Source organism: Aquarana catesbeiana, linkage group LG01 (genome assembly GCF_042186555.1).
Source record: "Aquarana catesbeiana isolate 2022-GZ linkage group LG01, ASM4218655v1, whole genome shotgun sequence".
Classification (NCBI taxonomy): Eukaryota; Metazoa; Chordata; class Amphibia; order Anura; family Ranidae; genus Aquarana; species Aquarana catesbeiana.
The window spans coordinates 392,621,620-392,641,682 of NC_133324.1; the positions used below are offsets into that span (position 1 = coordinate 392,621,620).

Consider the following 20,063-nt stretch of genomic DNA (forward strand, 5'->3'; position numbering starts at 1 on the left):
AAACAGGGTAGGGCTTATTTGGGAGGTAGGGCTTATATTGCAGCCATCACAGACAATCATGCTAGGTCTCATTTTCAGGGAAACAGGGTAGGACCGATGTATTCACCGCTCCTAAAGCACCCCTTCCCATTGAAAACAATGAGACAGCGCTGCAAACCCGCCGCAAAAGCGCTGCAGTGACTCTTTGCGGGCGGTTTCAACCTTTTTTTGGCCGCTAGCAGGGGTTAAAACCGCCCCACTAGCGGCCAAATAGCGCTGCTAAAATGACGGTAAAGCGGCGCCCTCCCGCCCCAGTGTGAAAGTAGCCTGAGCGTAGCGGTTTACTGGAGTTTTTCAGCATTTTTTTTAAAGCATTTTTACAGTTTTTTACAAGAGTTTTTAAAGCGTTTTAGAAGCGTATCACAAGCGTTTTAGAGTTTCAGGCATTTTATGTTTCGCCAAAAGAAAGCACTAGGGGGAGGAGGAGAGGAAACTAGGGCTGGAGAGCTGCTGTTTGAGCAGAAAACTAGTGACAAAGCTCATGTACTTTTATGAGTGACAGTCGTTTTGCTTCAGGCGACCGAACGCTCAGATGTGAACAGGGATTATTGAAATGAATGGGATCTGGCTTGAGCGTTTTAGAGTTACAAGCTTCAAGCAGAAAATCACTCAGGTTTGAACAGGGCCCCTTATCTAAAGTCACAAGCCTACAAGACCAGTCAGAAATTTTTTGGCAGCTAGGTGTTAATCAGGTCTACAGACTTTAAAGGATAAGTTCACCTTTATAAAAAAATATAATACATTTGCATCTTTTTGCAGGTAAATAAGAAATGTGCATTTTTTTTTTTTTTTTTTTTACTAGGAGCTTGGAAAGCATTGCACCCATGATCAGCAGAATCATGCAGAACTCCTGCAGACTTCTCAGTGTATCTGTCTGCTCATACCTCATATGGCCAGGCAGATACACACTGACAGGAAGAATGAATGAGCTACCACAGCATGCAACAGTGCCATGGTAGATCATTGAAACTACAAGCCGACGGCCGCAAAGGCTGTTGGGTCATGTAGTTTCCCATTCACAGGAGACTGCATGAATGACCTGGCCGAGTGTTTTTTTCAAACAGTGAACTTATCCTTTGAGTCAGCCATGCATTGATCGATATTCGGCTAGAACAGCAGAGACCAAATTTTGATCCATGTGTGGCCACTGTGGTTGAACAGAAGTCCATTGTTTGACTTCTGTTCAACTGCCTTGTCGGCTTTTAGATGCTCAGTCAGCACCACAGGAAATAGGCTGCAGCGTTGATATGTGTATTCTGACAGTGGAGAGTCTCCCTGCTGTCAGAATACAATGATACAGTGGGGAGAATTCCCCCATTCACATCAATAGTGTGGATGGGGGAAGTTTCTTTCATTCAACCCTGGTTGATTGAAAAACAATGACCCATGAATGGCCAGCTTTGACCACTTATTTTAAAAAAAAGCTGCTTTATCAATTTGCTTCTATATGTTAATATCAGCCCTCAAGTAATACACTGAAAACATTTTTATATTTATAATTTGATTTAAAAATACAAGGATATGCTTTGTGCTGAGCTAATAGTTAAAAAGTATGTGATATACCGAAACAGGAAATAAATCTGGCTATGCATATAATGAGCTATACAGTATACAGTTGTGCTCATAAATTTACATACCCTGGCAGAATTTATGATTTCTTGGCCCCGGGCGAGAGAGTTGCTCTGACTCTCGCCTCTTTCCATATGGTTGGGCATTTATGGTGCTAACATGTATGCAAGTAACATGGGTCATGGGTATTTTGTTATTTATTAATAATTTTAAAAGAAACCCTTTATATATATATATATATATATATATATATATATATATATATATATATATATATATATATATATATACACATGTAGCGCTGGTAGATTTTCAATCTACTGCTTATAGTTAAATTTAGTGGGTTATCTGTTCATACATAGTCAGATTTGCCTCTGTTCCAGCTTGGCTGAGTTGCATGTAGTTTCACACTGTGCCTGTGGGTGTCGTTGTCACCATGGGTCGGTGTTGGAAAGGCAACACGTTGAAGCGTATGAGTGCTCCTCTGTCCCTCTGTCCTCGGTGGAGGTGGTCCTCCGAGTTGCATTCTGGGAGAGGGTATTTATGGGACAGACGCCATGTTTTAGGGTTCGTTTTCGTTCCACCTGCTGGCCCTCCTGGCTGACAGGTATGTGCTAGGAGTACTACCTCGTGGTCCTCCGATGGTTGCTGCAGCATGTGGGTGGGCCCAGAAGCCTGTCTGGGGCCTACCACAACGGCAAGGGAATGGTCCTGGGCTGTCTGTCCTACGGGAAGAAGCTGGACAACTGAAAAGATCCCAGGGGAGGACCCGTCATGGAAGGATCATGCAGAGTGCTGGTCTGGAGAGGGGCCTGGTGACTCAGTTGGAGGACGTATCCTAAAGTAATCCTACCGCATAGTACTGCCGGGTCGGCTTAAAGGTTCTAGTGCTGTGTTGGCTATTCATCGTAAACCATTACATCCTGTGACAGAGGATCATACGGGTTTCTATTCCAATCAAGTCTGTGGCAGAGACTTTTGTTCGTTCTGCGTACTGGCTGCTAGGTTAGTGAGAGAGACCTATCCAGGCGGGCAAAGATTCAGCTCTAAAAAGAGAATACATTCATCTACAAGATTCCAATTACTAATACTACACTAAGAAAAGGTATTTGAACTTCCCTGCAACTCTTCTTCTACCTCTTTCCTGCTACTTCCTTCAGTTACGTTTATTAAAGCATTGGAAAAGATACTCAAGTGTCCGGTGCCTACATTGTCTGGTATTAAACTCAACGGACCCTAGACCCGGTTCCGGTGAAATTGAGTTAACAAAGGTGACGGTAACAGCCCGCTTTAAACCAGCAGCTCCACCGAGAGTAATTTCTACATATATAAAGGGAGAGAGGGAGAGGACAGGGCCAAGACGCAGATCAGGGCTGCTTTGTGCAAAACCACTGCACAGAGCAGGCAAGTATGACATGTTTGTTATTTTTTTTTTTTTTTAAGAATTGCCTTAAATCTATGTAATTTTAGAGTTAAAATGTTTACTTTTCCATGAAAATGTCTAATTCCTAAATTATGCAGAAAACGGGATACATTTTATATAATGCTTTTATGACAATTGTATAGTTCAAATAATATATACGGTGGCAAAAATAATTATTTGAACCCCTGCCGATTTTGTAAGTTTGCTCACTTACAAAAAATGAAGTGTATCATTTTATCATAGGTGTTTTTTAAATGATAGAGACAGAATATCAACAAAAAATCCAGAAAAAAACACATGATACAAATGTTATAAATTGAGTTGCAGTTTAGTGAGTAAAATAAGTGTTTGGTCCCCTACCAGCCAACAGTATGTGCTCATGTGGACACAGATTAGTCCTGTCAATTTAAGAAGGTGCTCCTAATGACAACTCGTTATGTGTATAACAGATACCTGTCCACAGAGTCTTTCATCTATTTAAATCTTACCATCATGGGCAAGACCAAAGAGCTGTCAATGGATGTCTGGGACAAGATTGTAGACCTGCGCAAGGCTGGAATGGACTACAGGACCATCAGCAAGAAGCTTGGTGAGAAGGAGACAACTGTTGGAGTGATTATTCACAAATAGAAGAAATACAAAATAACCATCAATTGCCCTTGGTCTGGAGCTCCATGCAAGATTTCGCCTCACGGGGTAAGGATGATCATGGGAAAAGTGAGGGATCTGCCCAGAACTACACAGGAGGAGCTTGTGAATGATCTCAAGGCAGGTGGGACCACAGTCACCAAACAAACCATTGGTAACACAATATGCCACCATGGATTGAAATCCTGCAATGCCTGCAAGGCCCCCCTCCTCAAAAAGGCACATGTACAGGCCCATCTGAAGTTTGCCAATGAACTTCTAAATGATTCAGAGAAGGATTGGGAGAAAGTGCTGTGGTCAGATGAGACCAAAATTTAGCTCTTTGGCATTAACTCAACTTGCCATGTTTGGAGGAAAAAAAATGCTGACTATGACCCTAAGAATACCACCCCTATAGTCAAGTACAGAGGTGGAAACATTATGCTTTGGGGCTGTTTCTCTGCTAAAGGTACAGGCTGACTTTGCCGCATTGAGGGGCAAATGGATTGGGCCATGTATTGTAAAATCTTAGATGAGAACCTTTTTCCCTCAAGCCAGAACATTGAAGGGTGGGTCTTCTAGCATGCCAATGACCCAAAACATACCGCCAAGGCAACAAAGAGTGTCTCACGAAGAAGCACATTAAGGTCATGGAGTGGTCTAGCCAGTCTCCAGACCTAAATCATATAGACAATTTATGGAGGGAGCTGAAACTTCGAGTTGCCAAGTTACAGCCAGGAAATCTTAAGGATTTACATAGAGAAGATCTGTAAAGAAGAGTGGACAAAAATCCCTCCTGAGATGTGTACAAACCGGGTAACCAACTACAAGAAATGTCTTAACTCTGTGCTTGCCAACAAGGGATTCTCCACCAACTACTAAGTCATGTTTTGCTTGGGATCAAATACTTACTTTACTCACTGAACTGCAACTCAGTTTATAACATTTGTATCGTGTTTTTTTCTGAATTTTTGGTCTCTAGCATTTAAAATACACCTATAATAAAAATTATAGACCCCTCATTTCTTTGTAAGTGGGCAAACTTACAAAATCTGCAGGGGATCAAATAATTATTTTCCCCACTGTATATACTGTATGTATACATTATATATGTGAAACAGTGATTATACAACGTATATGTGAATACATACCCATCCGTATTCCAGATCCCAGCACCAGCAGTAGTTAAAAAAACGTACAAAAACTGCTTGTAAGAAGTCACCAGTAAGAATAGTAACGTATGTGGTCATGATATCATTCACCGTTAGACGAACAAATTCCTGGAAAAACAAAAATATAAAAATTACCGGTAATTTTTGGTGAAAGGGAACTGAAAGGGTAACTCCACTTTTGTGGGGGGAAAAATATAGCAAATCCCCCCAAAAAATAAAAATAATAATAATAATATAGCATATACAATTACTACACAATGCTTGAGGTGACTGTATTTTCAGGACAAGCTTCCGGGTTATATGCCCTTCTTCAATGTCTAAGCAGTACTAATATATGTTGTACACACAGTTTTAGCAGAATGTTAGGTGAGACAACCTATTACGAAAGAAAACCCACAGACAGACATACACAGCTATGGTAATTAAACTTGGATAGTCAGTGTTTTCAGGGTCATGTTCATGCTTTTATTGATGGCTTTGTCCTTGTAACCTTTCTTCTGGAAGGAATCTGATTCTGAGATGTTTATTTCACCTTCTGGGTCTGAGCATATTCAGTGATATCTTATGGCCTGACAGTGTTTGATGTCCCGTTTGGTGTGCAATAATCAGGCCATCACCATAAAACCAGCAGATAAAGGGGGAGCAGATTTACAATAGGTGCAATGCTGCTCCCTATCTATATTACAAATTGTAATCCCACGTGCTGGAAAGTCAAACCCCTCAAAAATATATAAACAACACCATATAGTTCAGATCTGCACAAATCAACATTCATATGTGCAATGCTTTCAAATATAATAATGATATATATTATTTATACCACATTATTTATACCACACTCTTTCTGTACCATATATTTATTTTGTAACAATCTCTGCAGTACCTATATATATTTCGTGACTGTCTTTTAAATCATTTCCTTTGTGCACTTTTGTTGCCACACTTCACATCTGAGTACCCTTGTGTCCTCCACTTTACACACCAGATGCTCTTTTCTTTACCTATAGGTTATAATAGGTCAAACTTCGCCTTCCCCTTTACATTTTTAAATTTAGGGCCATATATATATAGATATATATATCTATATATATATATAGATATATATATCTATATATATACACATATATATATAGATATATATATCTATATCTATCTATATAGATATATATATATATATATATATATATATATAGATCTATATATATATATATATATATAGATCTATATATATATATAGATCTATATATATATATAGATCTATATATATATATCTATATATAGATATATATATATAGATCTATATATATATATACATACATATATAGTCACTCTATTCTCTCCCCGTGGGGTCCCACACTTCCTTTATTTGCCTCCTTGGTCTTCCTCCTCAGTCCCAGTTGGTATGGACACTGGACAGGTTAATGCTACAGCTTTTTATTTTTCCTTGTCAAAAGAAGTTTATTGAGTATACAATGTTATAAAGATACATAAAGTAAGTTTACAAGGATCTATAAAGTAAGCTCATTGTTTTACAGTAGGGTTTATATAGGTAAATATCATGAAATTTCAAATATTAAACATTGGGTTCACGTTAGGGTTGTCCCGATACCGATACTAGTATCGGTATCGGGACCGATACCGAGCATTTGCGCGAGTACTTGTACTCGCACAAATGCTCCCGATGCCTTAGCCGATACCTTGTACTGTGAGACAGGAACTCGGCGGGCGGAGTCAGCGGCGGAGTCAGCGGGCGGTGTCAGCGGCAGTTTCAGCGGGCGGAGTCAGGGCGGAGTCAGGGGCGGAGTCAGCGGGCGGAGCAGAGAGCTGAGCAGAGAGCGAGTCCTCCGTGTAATCAAGCAGGCCAGGTAGTGCAGCGTGCAGGGCTCGGCGAACGGAGCAGTCACATTCAGTAATGGAAGTTCATGTGACGCTCCGTGTTGCCATTAAACTGTTTTCACTGGTCAGTGCTCACTGCTTAGAAATCCCGACGCCCATCTTGGTACACCCTGCCAGCAGCGGACATCTTGTTACACCCAGCCCATATAGTTCAGGCTGGGTGTAACAAGATGTCCGCTGCTGCTTTATTGAGGCCAAGTGCAAGGTGTACCAAGATGGGCGTCGCAGAGGCAGCATAGAAAAGAGTAAATGCTCTCATGCCCATAAGTGCCACTGCCAGCCATCAATCAGTGCTCATCAGTGCCCATCCAGCCAGTGCCACTGCCAGCCATCAGTCAATACCAGCCATCAGTGTGTGTGCCACTATCAGTGCTTGCCACATATCAGTGCCTATCAGTGCGTGCCACCTATCAGTGCGTATCACATATCCGTGCTCATCAGTGCCACCTATTAGTGCTCAGTCAGCGCCATCTTTTAGTGCCAGCCATTAGTGCGTGCCACCTATTGGTGCCCATTAGTGTATGCCACATATCAGGGCCATTAGTGTGTGCCACCTATCAGTGCGTTTCACCTATCAGTGCATGCCACCTATCAGTGCCCATCAATCAGTGCCACCTTTCAGTGCCACTGCCCAGCTAACAGTGTGTGCCACCTATCAGTGCTCATCGGTGCTGCATATCAGTGCCATCTATTAGTGCACTGCTCATCAGTGCCATCTATCAGTGCACCTCAGTCTGTGCCAGCCATCAGTGCGTGCCACGTATCAGTGCCCATTAGTGCGTTCTACCTATCAGTGCATGCCACCTATCAGTGCCACCTTTCAGTGCCACTGCCCAGCCAACAGTATGTCACCTATCAGTGCTGCATAATCAGTGCCACTGCCACCTATCAGTGCTCATCGGTGCTGCATAATCAGTGCCACTTATTAGTGCACTGCTCATCAGTGCCATGCCATCTATCAGTGCACCTCAGTCATTGACAGCCATCAGTGCATGCCACGTATCAGTGCCCATTAGTGCGTGCTACCTATCAGCGCACAGCCATCAGTGTGTGCCACTCATCAGTGCTCATCAGTGCTGCATAATCGGTGCCACCTATCAGTGCGTGTCACCTATCCGTGCTCATCGGTGCCACCTATTAGTGCTCAGTCAGCACCATCTATTAGTGCCAGCCATTAGTGCGTGCCACCTATCAGTGCCCATTAGTGTGTGCCACATATCAGTGCCCATTAGTGTGTGCCACCTATCAGTGCGTTTCACCTATCAGTGCATGCCACCTATCAGTGCCCATCAGTCAGTGTCACCTTTCAGTGCCACTGCCCAGCTAACAGTGTGTGCCACCTATCAGTGCTCATCGGTGCTGCATATCAGTGCCACCTATTAGTGCACCTCAGTCTGTGCCAGCCATCAGTGCGTGCCACGTATCAGTGCCCATTAGTGCGTTCCATCTATCAGTGCATGCCACCTATCAGTGCCACCTTTCAGTGCCACTGCCCAGCCAACAGTATGTGTCGCCTATCAGTGCTGCATAATCAGTGCCACCTATTAGTGCACTGCTCATCAGTGCCATGCCATCTATCAGTGCACCTCAGTCATTGACAGCCATCAGTGCATGCCACATATCAGTGCCCATTAGTGCGTGCTACCTATCAGTGCCCAGCCATCAGTGTGTGCCACCCATCAGTGCTCATCAGTGCTGCATAATCAGTGCCACCTATCAGTGCTCATCACTCAGTGGTATCTATCAGTGCCAGACAGTCAGTGCCACCCATCAGTGCCCATCCATCAGTGCATGCCACCTATCAGTGCCCATAAGTAAGTGCCACCTATCAGTGCTGCTTAATCAGTTCCACCTATCAGTGGTCATCAGTGCTGCATATCAGTGCCAAGTAATCCTATCAGTGCCCAACAGTGCTGCATATTAGGGCTTCCCCATCAGTGCTGCCTCATCAGTGCCACCCAAACCTATCAGTGCTACATATTAGTGCCTCCTCATCAGTGCAGCCTATTAGTGCCACCTCAATGCCCCATCAGTGCAGCCTCATTAGCAGTAGCACACATCAGTGAAGGAGAAAAAGTACTTATTTACAACATTTTGTGACGGAAACAAAGGAAAGCTTCTTTTTAAAAAAAAAAAAAAAAAAAAAAACAGCAGTGATTAAATAAAATAAATACCACCAAAAGAAGCTATATTTGTGTGAAAAAAATTATTTGAGTACAGTGTAGCTTGACTGCATATTGCGCAATTGTCAAAGTGTGACAGCGCTGAATCCGCTGATAGCTGAAAATTGGCCTGGGCAGGAAGGGGGTGAGAGTGCATGATATAGAGCGAAGTAGTTAAACAATGGACACTTTGCGCTCAATTATTTTTTGTTTTTTTTTTTTCACCCAAGGTCGAGCAAATTATCAGAGCCTTTCGGTGAACACTGCACAGAGACACCAGCAGAATGTCAGCTGTGTGAAAGTATTTTAAAATTAACGAGGACAACCCACGGATTGCAGACTGCAAACTTTGTTCTGCAAAATTATCTAGAGGTGGTACAAAAATCAGTTCTTACAATACCAGTAACCTGATAAAGCACTTGAAATTAAAACATAAAAGTGAGCATGGAGAATTTACCGCTATCGGTAGCAGCAGTAGCACTCAGCAGCCAACTCTGCAGCAAACTTACGTACTCTAGCGGGTACAAGGTACCAGCGAGTTAGGACTGCCAGAAGAAAAAAAGCTGTCAAGAGACAACCCCAGAGCTGTACAAATAACAGAGGCGCTCACCCAATTTATTATTCTGGATGATCAACCTCTTTCAATTGTTGAGAACATGGGTTTTCAGCGATTTCTTAATGTGTTGGAGCCGAAGTATGACATTCCCAGTCGCCATTACATAACAGACATCATCTTACCAAAGATCCACGACACGGTTAAAAAGCACATTAACATTATGTTGCAGAAGGACATAAAGGCAATTAGCTTCACCACCGACATCTGGAGCAGTAGTGTGAGTCCACTGTCTCTCATCAGCTTAACGGCGCAGTGGATAGATGGCGAATTCTGTTTGCATCAGGTCATGCTCCACGCTACAAAATTTGAAGGCTCCCACACCGGTCAAGCAATAGCAAACATACTTGAGGAAATGCTTCAGACTTGGGCGATTCCCAAAAGTTCTGTTCATGTTGTGGTCCGGGACAGTGCCAAAAACATGATAAAAGGTATGGAAGTTGCTGGACTTCCCAGTATTTCATGTGTGGCACATACACTGCAGCTTGCTGTCTCAGAGGGACTGTTATCACAGCGCAGCATTGCAGATGCTGTGGGAGTCGGGCGCAGAATAATTGGCCACTTCAAACATTCGAACCTGGCATACTCTCGGCTGCAGGACATCCAGATACAGCTTGGTCAGCCAGTAAGAAGACTCCAGCAAGACGTGCAGATTCGTTGGAACAGCACATTTTACATGCTGAAGTCTCTGATTGAGCAGAAACGGGCCCTTGGAGTGTATGTGTCTGAATATGAGCTCCCTGCCACCATTACTGCAAACCAGTGGAATCTGATGGAGAAGATGGTCAATATCTTGGCTCCCTTTGAAGAGATGACTCGCCAAGTGAGTTGTTCAGATGCATTTGCCTCTGATGTAATTCCTGCAGTAACAGTGCTACAGAAAGTTTTAGCAAAAGTGGATGAGGACCAAGGTATCAAAACAATGAAGAGCACTTTGCTTGCTGCTTTGCAGAAGCGCTTCTCTGATACTGAGCGAAACCCACTTTACTGTATCGCAACTTTACTCGATCCAAGGTAATGTTAATTTTTCTGCTATTAAATGTAATTGTTTTCTTAATTCACAGAAAGAATATGCTGCATTCATTCATTGTTGTTTATTTTTTTCTTCTAGGTATAAAGATCGTTTTTTCTGTAATTCTGACACTTCCAGGGAGGCAAAAGAAATGTTAGTACTGGAACTGCAAAACATTTTTGAAGAGACAATTGAATCTGAGCAGCATGAAGAACCAGCTTCCAAAAGGCCTCACCGTGACCAGCCAGGTACCAGTCTGGACAGTTTATTTGCAGAAATTGCTGGTGAAGGATCATCTACATCTGAGAGCAGTGCTCCAAAAGCTGCTACTATACAGCTGGAAGCTTACTTGGGAGAGATCACTGTACCTCGTTCAGAGAAACCCCTGAAGTACTGGGCAGTTCATAAAGTGAGATTTCCAACTCTGGCTAAAATGGCCCAAAAATATCTTTCTGCCCCATGCAGTAGTGTGGAAAGTGAAAGACTGTTCAGCTTAGCGTCTAATGTCCTTACTGATAGCAGAAACAGGCTTATGGCTGAACATGCAGAGATGCTTTTATTCCTCAAAAAGAATTTGCCACTAACTTTTAAGAAATAATTCTATTTGCTATATTGCCTGTAACTTTTGGTTGGTTGTGTGATTTTTTTACATTTGTTATTGTTGTTATTGTTATTAATATATTTTGATGTTGTAAAATATATTTTTTGTATTTATCGACATGTTCTGTGATAATTCTTTGAGTTTACTACTGTGTGACACAAGCAAATAAAACAGTTTTATTCTTTTGTGTCTTGAGTTACAGTTCTTCATAATTATAAAGAAGATATCATTACTTAGTCTGTGTTGTGGTTTGAAAACTGTCACATGACATTAAAAAAAAGTATCGGTAATCGGTATCGGCGAGTACTTGAAAAAAAGTATCGGTACTTGTACTCGGTCTTAAAAAAGTGGTATCGGGACAACCCTAGTTCACGTAAACCTAAATTAAAGATATATATCATTTCTTTAGTTACTTTTGTAGGTATTTAAATGATTTATACCTACTATACATATTGTTTACAAGTAGAGTGTATATAGGTCAAATAAATTCTGATAATGAGCTTTAATCGTAAGGTGGAGAAAAGGAAAGAGAAAGAAGAAAAAGGGTTGAAAGGTAGAGGTATGGTCCACAAGGTTGTCCCGCTCGTCAGTTTATTATTCTTTTTAGTTCTCTTTGAAGCCTTAGAATGGGTGTCTCTGTAAGTCATTTAATCTGTTACCATGGCAACAGGACAGAGTCATTGAAGTTTGACAGGAACTGTTGTTTTATCCAAGGATGCCAAAGTTGTTCAAATTTTAGAATTTGATTTTGATCGATGGCTACCATCTTAGCATGGGACATTGTATTATTCATTCTGTGAATTGTTTCTGCTAGTACCAATGTAGGAGATTTCCATGCCTTGGCCACTGTTTGTTTTGCAGCCGTTATTAGTTGTATCATAAGTTTGAATTGAGAGAGTGTTAACCATTCCGGTTTTAGATTAAGTAAAGTTAAATATGGATCTGGTTGTATTATTTTTTTAAATATTTTAGATGCAATCACGAAGACTTCCTTCCAGAAGGTTTGGATTACTGGGCACGTCCACCATATGTGTAAATATGTGCCTATTTCTGGGCATCCTCGAAAACAAAGAGCTGAGGTATTAGGTGAATATTTTGCCACTCTAGCGGGTACAAGGTACCAGCGAGTTAGGACTTTATAATTTTTCTCCAGTGCTAAGATGTTGGGTGAAGATGACTTAGATGTGAGCCATATGTTAGACCAGTCCGTGTCTTCTAAAGTTCGTCCCAGGTCCTCATCCCACCTCTGAACGTAAGAGGGTCTATTAAGATTTGCTACTCCATATAATTGATTATAAAGTGATGAAATTGTACCTTTAGCAAATGGATCTTTTGTACAGATTGATTCAAAAATGGATAATTGGGATAATGGTGTATCCCCCTTTAGGAATGGTGTATAGAAATTTTTGATTTGGAGATATCTAAATATCTCAGAGTTTGGTAGATCATATTTTTCTCTAAGCGATGGGTAGGGATGAGCTTCGAGTTCGAGTCGAACTCATGTTCGACTCGAACATTGGCTGTTCGCAAGTTCACCGAACAGCGAACAATTTGGGGTGTTCGCGGCAAATTCGAATGCCGCGGAACACCCTTTAAAAGTCTATGGGAGAAATCAAAAGTGCTAATTTTAAAGGCTAATATGCAAGTTATTGTCATAAAAAGTGTTTGGGGACCTGGGTCCTGCCCCAGGGGACATGGATCAATGCAAAAAAAAGTTTTAAAAACGGCCGTTTTTTGAGGAGCAGTGATTTTAATAATGCTTAAAGTCAATCAATAAAAGTGTAATATCCCTTTAAATTTCGTACCTGGGGGGTGTCTATAGTGTGCCTGTAAAGGGGCGCATGTTTCCTGTGTTTAGAACAGTCTGACAGCAAAATGACATTTTGAAGGAAAAAACTCATTTAAAACTACTCGCGGCTATTGCATTGCCGACAATACACATAGAAGTTCATTGATAAAAACGGCATGGGAATTCCCCAAAGGGGAACCCCGAACCAAAATTAAAAAAAAAAAATGACGTGGGAGTCCCCCTAAATTCCATAGCAGGCCCTTCAGGTCTGGTATGGATATTAAGGGGAACCCCGGCCAAAATTTTAAAAAAAAAATGACGTGGGGTTCCCCCTAAATTCCATACCAGACCCTTCAGGTCTGGTATGGATTTTAAGGGGAACCCCGCGCCAAAAAAAAAAAAAAAACGGCGTGGGGTCCCCCCAAAAATCCATACCAGACCCTTATCCGAGCACGCAACCTGGCAGGCCGCAGGAAAAGGGGGGGGACGAGAGTGCGGCCCCCCCTCCCTCCTGAACCGTACCAGGCCACATGCCCTCAACATTGGGAGGGTGCTTTGGGGTAGCCCCCCAAAACACCTTGTCCCCATGTTGATGAGGACAAGGGCCTCATCCCCACAACCCTGGCCGGTGGTTGTGGGGGTCTGCGGGCGGAGGGCTTATCGGAATCTGGAAGCCCCCTTTAACAAGGTGACCCCCAGATCCCGGCCCCCCCCCTGTGTGAAATGGTAAGGGGGTACATAAGTACCCCTACCATTTCACGAAAAAAGTGTCAAAAATGTTAAAAATGACAAGAGACAGTTTTTGACAATTCCTTTATTTAAATGCTTCTTCTTTCTTCTATCTTCCTTCATCTTCTGGTTCTTCTGGTTCTTCTGGCTCTTCTGGTTCTTCCTCCGGCGTTCTCGTCCAGCATCTCCTCCGCGGCGTCTTCTATCTTCTTCTCCTCGGCCGCTCCGCACCCATGGCATGGGGGGGAGGCTCCCGCTCTTCTCTTCTTCTTTTCTTCTCTTCTTCTCTTCTTCTTTTCTTCTTTTCTTCTCCGGGCCGCTCCGCAATCCATGCTGGCATGGAGGGAGGCTCCCGCTGTGTGACGGCGCTCCTCATCTGACAGTTCTTAAATAACGGGGGGGGCCGGGCCACCCGGTGACCCCGCCCCCCTCTGACGCACGGTGACTTGACGGGACTTCCCTGTGACGTCACGGGGAATGCCACAGGGAAGTCCCGTCAAGTCACCGTGCGTCAGAGGGGGGCGGGGTCACCGGGTGGCCATGCCCCCCCGTTATTTAAGAACTGTCAGACGAGGAGCGCCGTCACGCAGCGGGAGCCTCCCTCCATGCCAGCATGGATTGCGGAGCGGCCCGGAGAAGAAAAGAAGAAAAGAAGAAGAGAAGAAGAGAAGAAAAGAAGAAGAGAAGAGCGGGAGCCTCCCCCCCATGCCATGGGTGCGGAGCGGCCCGAGGAGAAGAAGATAGAAGACGCCGCGGAGGAGATGCTGGACGAGAACGCCGGAGGAAGAACCAGAAGAGCCAGAAGAACCAGAAGAACCAGAAGATGAAGGAAGATAGAAGAAAGAAGAAGCATTTAAATAAAGGAATTGTCAAAAACTGTCTCTTGTCATTTTTAACATTTTTGACACTTTTTTCGTGAAATGGTAGGGGTACTTATGTACCCCCTTACCATTTCACACAGGGGGGGGGGCCGGGATCTGGGGGTCACCTTGTTAAAGGGGGCTTCCAGATTCCGATAAGCCCTCCGCCCGCAGACCCCCACAACCACCGGCCAGGGTTGTGGGGATGAGGCCCTTGTCCTCATCAACATGGGGACAAGGTGTTTTGGGGGGCTACCCCAAAGCACCCTCCCAATGTTGAGGGCATGTGGCCTGGTACGGTTCAGGAGGGAGGGGGGGCCGCACTCTCGTCCCCCTCTCTTTTCCTGCGGCCTGCCAGGTTGCGTGCTCGGATAAGGGTCTGGTATGGATTTTTGGGGGGACCCCACGCCGTTTTTTTTTTTTTTTTTTGGCGCGGGGTTCCCCTTAAAATCCATACCAGACCTGAAGGGTCTGGTATGGAATTTAGGGGGAACCCCACGTCATTTTTTTTTTTTAATTTTGGCCGGGGTTCCCCTTAATATCCATACCAGACCTGAAGGGCCTGGTATGGAATTTAGGAGGACTCCCACGTCATTTTTTTTTTTTAATTTTGGTTCAGGGTTCCCCTTTGGGGAATTCCCATGCCGTTTTTATCAATGAACTTCTATGTGTATTGTTGGCAATGCAATAGCCGCGAGTAGTTTTAAATGAGTTTTTTCCTTCAAAATGTCATTTTGCTGTCAGACTGTTCTAAACACAGGAAACATGCGCCTCTTTACAGGCATACTATAGACACCCCCCAGGTACGAAATTTAAAGGGATATTACACTTTTATTGTTTGACTTTAAGCATTATTAAAATCACTGCTCCTGAAAAAACGGCCGTTTTTAAAACTTTTTTTTGCATTGATCCATGTCCCCTGGGGCAGGACCCAGGTCCCCAAACACTTTTTATGACAATAACTTTCATATAAGCCTTTAAAATTAGCACTTTTGATTATTCATGTTCGTGTCCCATAGACTTTAACGGTGTTCGCATGTTCGAACAAACTTTTTTCCTGTTCGCATGTTCTGGTGCGAACCGAACAGGGGGGTGTTCGGCTCATCCCTAGCGATGGGAATGAAAGGAATGATTTAGATGCTATGAAGTCATTTAGTGTCTGAATGCCTGATGTTGGCCAAGCTTTAAAAGAATTTGGGTAGATCCATGCCGGCTAAAAGGCTGGATTTCTGATAAAAGAAAGGAGAGGATTGTGTGGAGATTGTAACTGATATTTGGTTTTTAGTTTATCCCAGAGAGATAAGAAGTGTTTAGTTATGGGATTATGAATTTTAAAGCTGTCTTTAGGATCAAGCCATAATAAATTTGATATTAATAGAGGGTCATTTTCTGAAGCCTCTATAAATACCCATAATGGGATTTCCTGTTTTGCATGGTATTTGGACAGACTGGCCAAATGTGCTGCTCTGTAGTAGTTAGTAAACTTAGGGTATCCCAGGCCTCCTTTATTTTTGGGAAGATGTAGTGTGTGTATAGGTATACGTGGTTTAGAAGAGCCCCATATAAACGAAGTTGCTCTTTTTTGTACTATTCTCAAAAAATAGGAAGGAATTGGAATAGGGAGGACTCTGAATAGATAAAGCAATTTGGGTAGAATAGTCATTTTGATTGCATTAATCTTCCCTATCCAGGATAAAGGAAGTTGCGACCATTGTTTTATTAGATTTGTGATCTGTCTTAATACAGGAGGATAATTGGTTGAGAATAAGTCAGAATGAGATGCTGTTAAATGAATTCCAAGATATGGGATTGATTTTTCTGCCCATGTGAATGGGAGTGCAGCCCTAGCCGGGATCAATTCCATGTTTGTGAGTGAAATATTAAGCACTAGGCATTTCTTAGGATTAATCATAAGGCCGGATAGGGCTGCAAATCCATCAAGAGCTGGTATTAAGTTAGGACCAGAGACCTGTGGTGATGATAGAAAAAGTAATATATCGTCTGCAAATATACATAATTTGTGTGTAATACCTCCTACTTCAATGCCAGTTATAGTTTGGTTTGTTCTGATGTATTGGGCCATGGGTTCGAGTATAAGGGCAAATAATAAGGGAGATAATGGGCAACCCTGTCGGGTACCTCTTTCGATATTAAAGGCTTCAGATTTGTATCCAGCATATTTTATATAGGCTTTGGGTTTATTATATAATGCTTTGATCCATGTTAAAAAGTGGGGTCCAAAACCCCATTTTTGTAATGAATATTACATATATTGCCAGGATACTGTGTCAAATGCCCTCTTAATATCGAGAGATAGAAAACATAAAGGGATTTTCCGTTTTTTAGCAATATGTGCCAATAACACTGCCCTGCGTATATTATCGCCTGCCTCTCTATTTGGCATGAAGCCTACTTGATCTCTATGTATTAATTTTCCTATAATGCTATTGAGGCGTTTTGCTATTATTTTTGCTAATAATTTAATATCGAGGTTTAACAGAGAGATAGGCCGATAATTCACACAGGAAGTATCATCAGAAAGGGGTTTTGGGATCATACAAACAATTGCCATTAGTGTTTCTTGCCGAAAAGAATGTCCATCTAGAAGTTTGTTAAAAGTTTCAGTGAGAATGGGAGAGAGTATTTCTGAGAATGTTTTATAGTATAAAGCCGAGTAGCCGTCTGGGCCTGCTCTTTTGTTAAGTTTTAGGTCTTTTATGGCTTTAGCAACTTCATCTATAGTTATAGGCTCATCCAAACTGCTTTTTTGATTCTGAGATAACTCAGGTAAGGTTATTTTTGAGAAGAAGGATTCAGCCTCTGTAGGATTAAATTCATTGTTTGTCTTGTATAAAGTTGCGAGATGTGAGTGAAATTTATGGACTATTTAACTGGAGTTGAAAGATTTGTTTAGTTGAATTTAATGCCCGAGCCAAATATGTAACTGGTTTGTTTGTATTCATGTAGAAATTATGTTTGGAGCGTTTGAGGGATTTATCAACTGACTCAGTGAGAAATAGATCGTATTCCAATCTAGATTTTTCCAGATGAGATTTTGTACTCTGAGATGGATTATCTTGAAATGATATGTAGGCTGCATTAAAATTGAGTTCTAGTTTTTTTGCTAGATTTTTGCGTTCCCGTTTAAATAGTGCCATTTGTCTTTGTATTGTACCACGCAAGACAGGCTTATGAGCTTCCCACAGTGTTATTGGGGAGATGTCTGTTGTATTATTAATTGATATGTATTCCTTTAAAGCTTGTTCAATGGCCATCTGATGTAGTGGGTGTTTGAGCATTATGTCTGGTAAGTACCACGTTGGGTCATGCGCTTTTGGTATGGCTGAGGCTATAGTAGTGTATACTGCATTATGGTCAGACCACGGAATCGGAATTATATCTGATGCAATAATTTCTGGTATCATTCCTATTGTTAGAAAAATATGATCTATTCTGGTGAAGGTTTGATGAGGGTGCGAGAAATAAGTGAATTTCTTTTTCATTGGGTTACTTTCTCTCCACGAATCTACCAGATTGTATTTGGAAAGAAGTTGAGAAAAAGGTAATCTAGAGGTTATTTTGGATGGTGTAAAAGGTGATTTATCTAGAAATGGGGGGAGGATCTGGTTCGAATCCCCACACATTATCACTGTTCCTATTTTGTGTGTATTAATCACTTGTAATATATGTGAGAGGAATGGTGTAGGTTGTTTGTTAGGAGCATAGTAGGAAATCACCGTGATTGCTGTATCCATTATATAACCCATGAGTATCAGGTATCTACATTCTGGGTCTTTAATTTCTGATGATAAGGTGAATGGTGTGGATCGGTGAAATGCAATTAGAGTTCCCCTTTGCTTCGTACAGGCAGAAGCCGTGTAAATTTGTTGATAAAAAGGAGAAATATATTTAGGAGTAGAATCTTTGGTGAAGTGTGTTTCTTGGAGGCATACTATGTGAGCCTTCTTGTTATGGAAAGTACGGAAGGCTTTGGTCCTTTTTTGAGGGACATTTATTCCCTGAACATTCAGGGAAAGTATATTCAGTGGTGCCATGGCAACAGATCAAATAGTTTTGACTTACTTTTTGTTATGCAGAGCTGACTGCGCAGATCAACCTGTGTGGACTGAAGAGATGAATAGACAGAAAAGAAGCCAGTGAATTCTGGAGTAAAGAGTAAACAAAAAACATATGAGATTAGATGATACATTGTATGAATTATTTTTTGCAAGTAATCACAATTTACCAGTGAAAGAGAATAAATATCTCTCTCAGGGGAATAAGTACCTTCGTCACACTCCCACATAATATGGTTGGGAGAATGAGGAGGGCTAATGGGGGTACACGGATCTTCCGCTTACAGGAGAGAAGTGCTATGTCAAAAGACATCAAAATGATGATTCATTAATTGGAGTGCAGAATATGGTTTTTGTTGAAATTATTTATTCCAGGGTGGTTGTATATGGTTAGTCTTGCCCTAGGCTAAATAATTCAGTTAGAAAGGTACTGTTAATAACTTTGGTATTGATGAAGATAGTTTGAATTATTTTGGGATTTTAACCCTTTTAGAGTAAACAATTACATATTTTATTCATATGTAACTGTTTAGATATGTTAACTCATAAAATTGAGGTTGTATTGCTTCAGATTAGAATAAACAAAAACATAATTCTAGGAACTAGTTAGGTAATAATATATTTGTTTTAAGAAAAGAAAGAAAAAGCTTCCATTACTTCTGGATTATTGAACATATTTGTCCTAAAAAAAAAATAAATATATTGTTATTACCTGATAATATATAACTGAACAAGAATTTCCTTATTTCACTTATATATTCTAAGGCTATATGAATCAGAAGTAATAAGAAATATAACTGGAATGTAACATGATCCCACACAGTGTGTAACTATCAGAATGCAGTTACATTCAGTTATAAATACAGGTTTTTTATAGAGAACCATCTCTTAGTATAATAAATGAAGAGATATCAGGAATTAGGATGTCAGTCCATTGAATCTTCTTGGTCCATGGATGATGTGGCATAACGGCCTCTTTTGTGAGAATGATGATTCCCATTTTGTTCTGAAATTTTCTGAGTGCTGCCTGAAGGTGAAGATGATGCCATTCTTCTGCGTGTGGGAGAGTTGCTGCTTGTGGGTTCTGTCAGATTTAATTTTAAAAGGGTTTGTTGTAGTTCATCTGCTGATCTGCTTCTGTAAATTGTACCTTGGTAGTTAAATCTGACTGAAAAGGGGAAGCCCCATTGATACATAATGTTGTGGCGTTGCAGTTCCATTAGTTGGGGTTTCATGGATCGTCTTTTAGTAATAGTAAGTTGGGATAGGTCAGCAAAAATTTGATAATTGTGTCCTTGAAAATTAAGTTCCTTTTTTTCTCTTTCAGCAATTAGTATTTGTTCTTTCGTTCTGTAATAATGAAATTTTGTGATTATATCACGTGGGGATCCATCTTTCTTTTTGGCTGTGAGGGCTCTGTGTACCCTGTCCAGTTCTAAACGTTCAATAGGGATATCTGGCTTTAGTTCTTGTAATAGAGCAGTAATAGTAGATT

General features: G+C 41.6%; 1 protein-coding gene across 3 annotated transcripts in view; it reads right to left on the reverse strand.

Moving 5' to 3' along the window:
- The window catches only part of LOC141147232 (transmembrane channel-like protein 1), a 179,219-nt gene that overhangs the window by 77,805 nt on the left and 81,351 nt on the right, over positions 1-20,063 (reverse strand). For all 3 annotated transcript variants that reach the window (XM_073634409.1, XM_073634429.1, XM_073634418.1), the window contains one exon: positions 4,810-4,938. In XM_073634409.1, the coding sequence (XP_073490510.1) occupies positions 4,810-4,938 (129 nt within the window). The remainder of the gene's footprint in view (positions 1-4,809; positions 4,939-20,063) is intronic.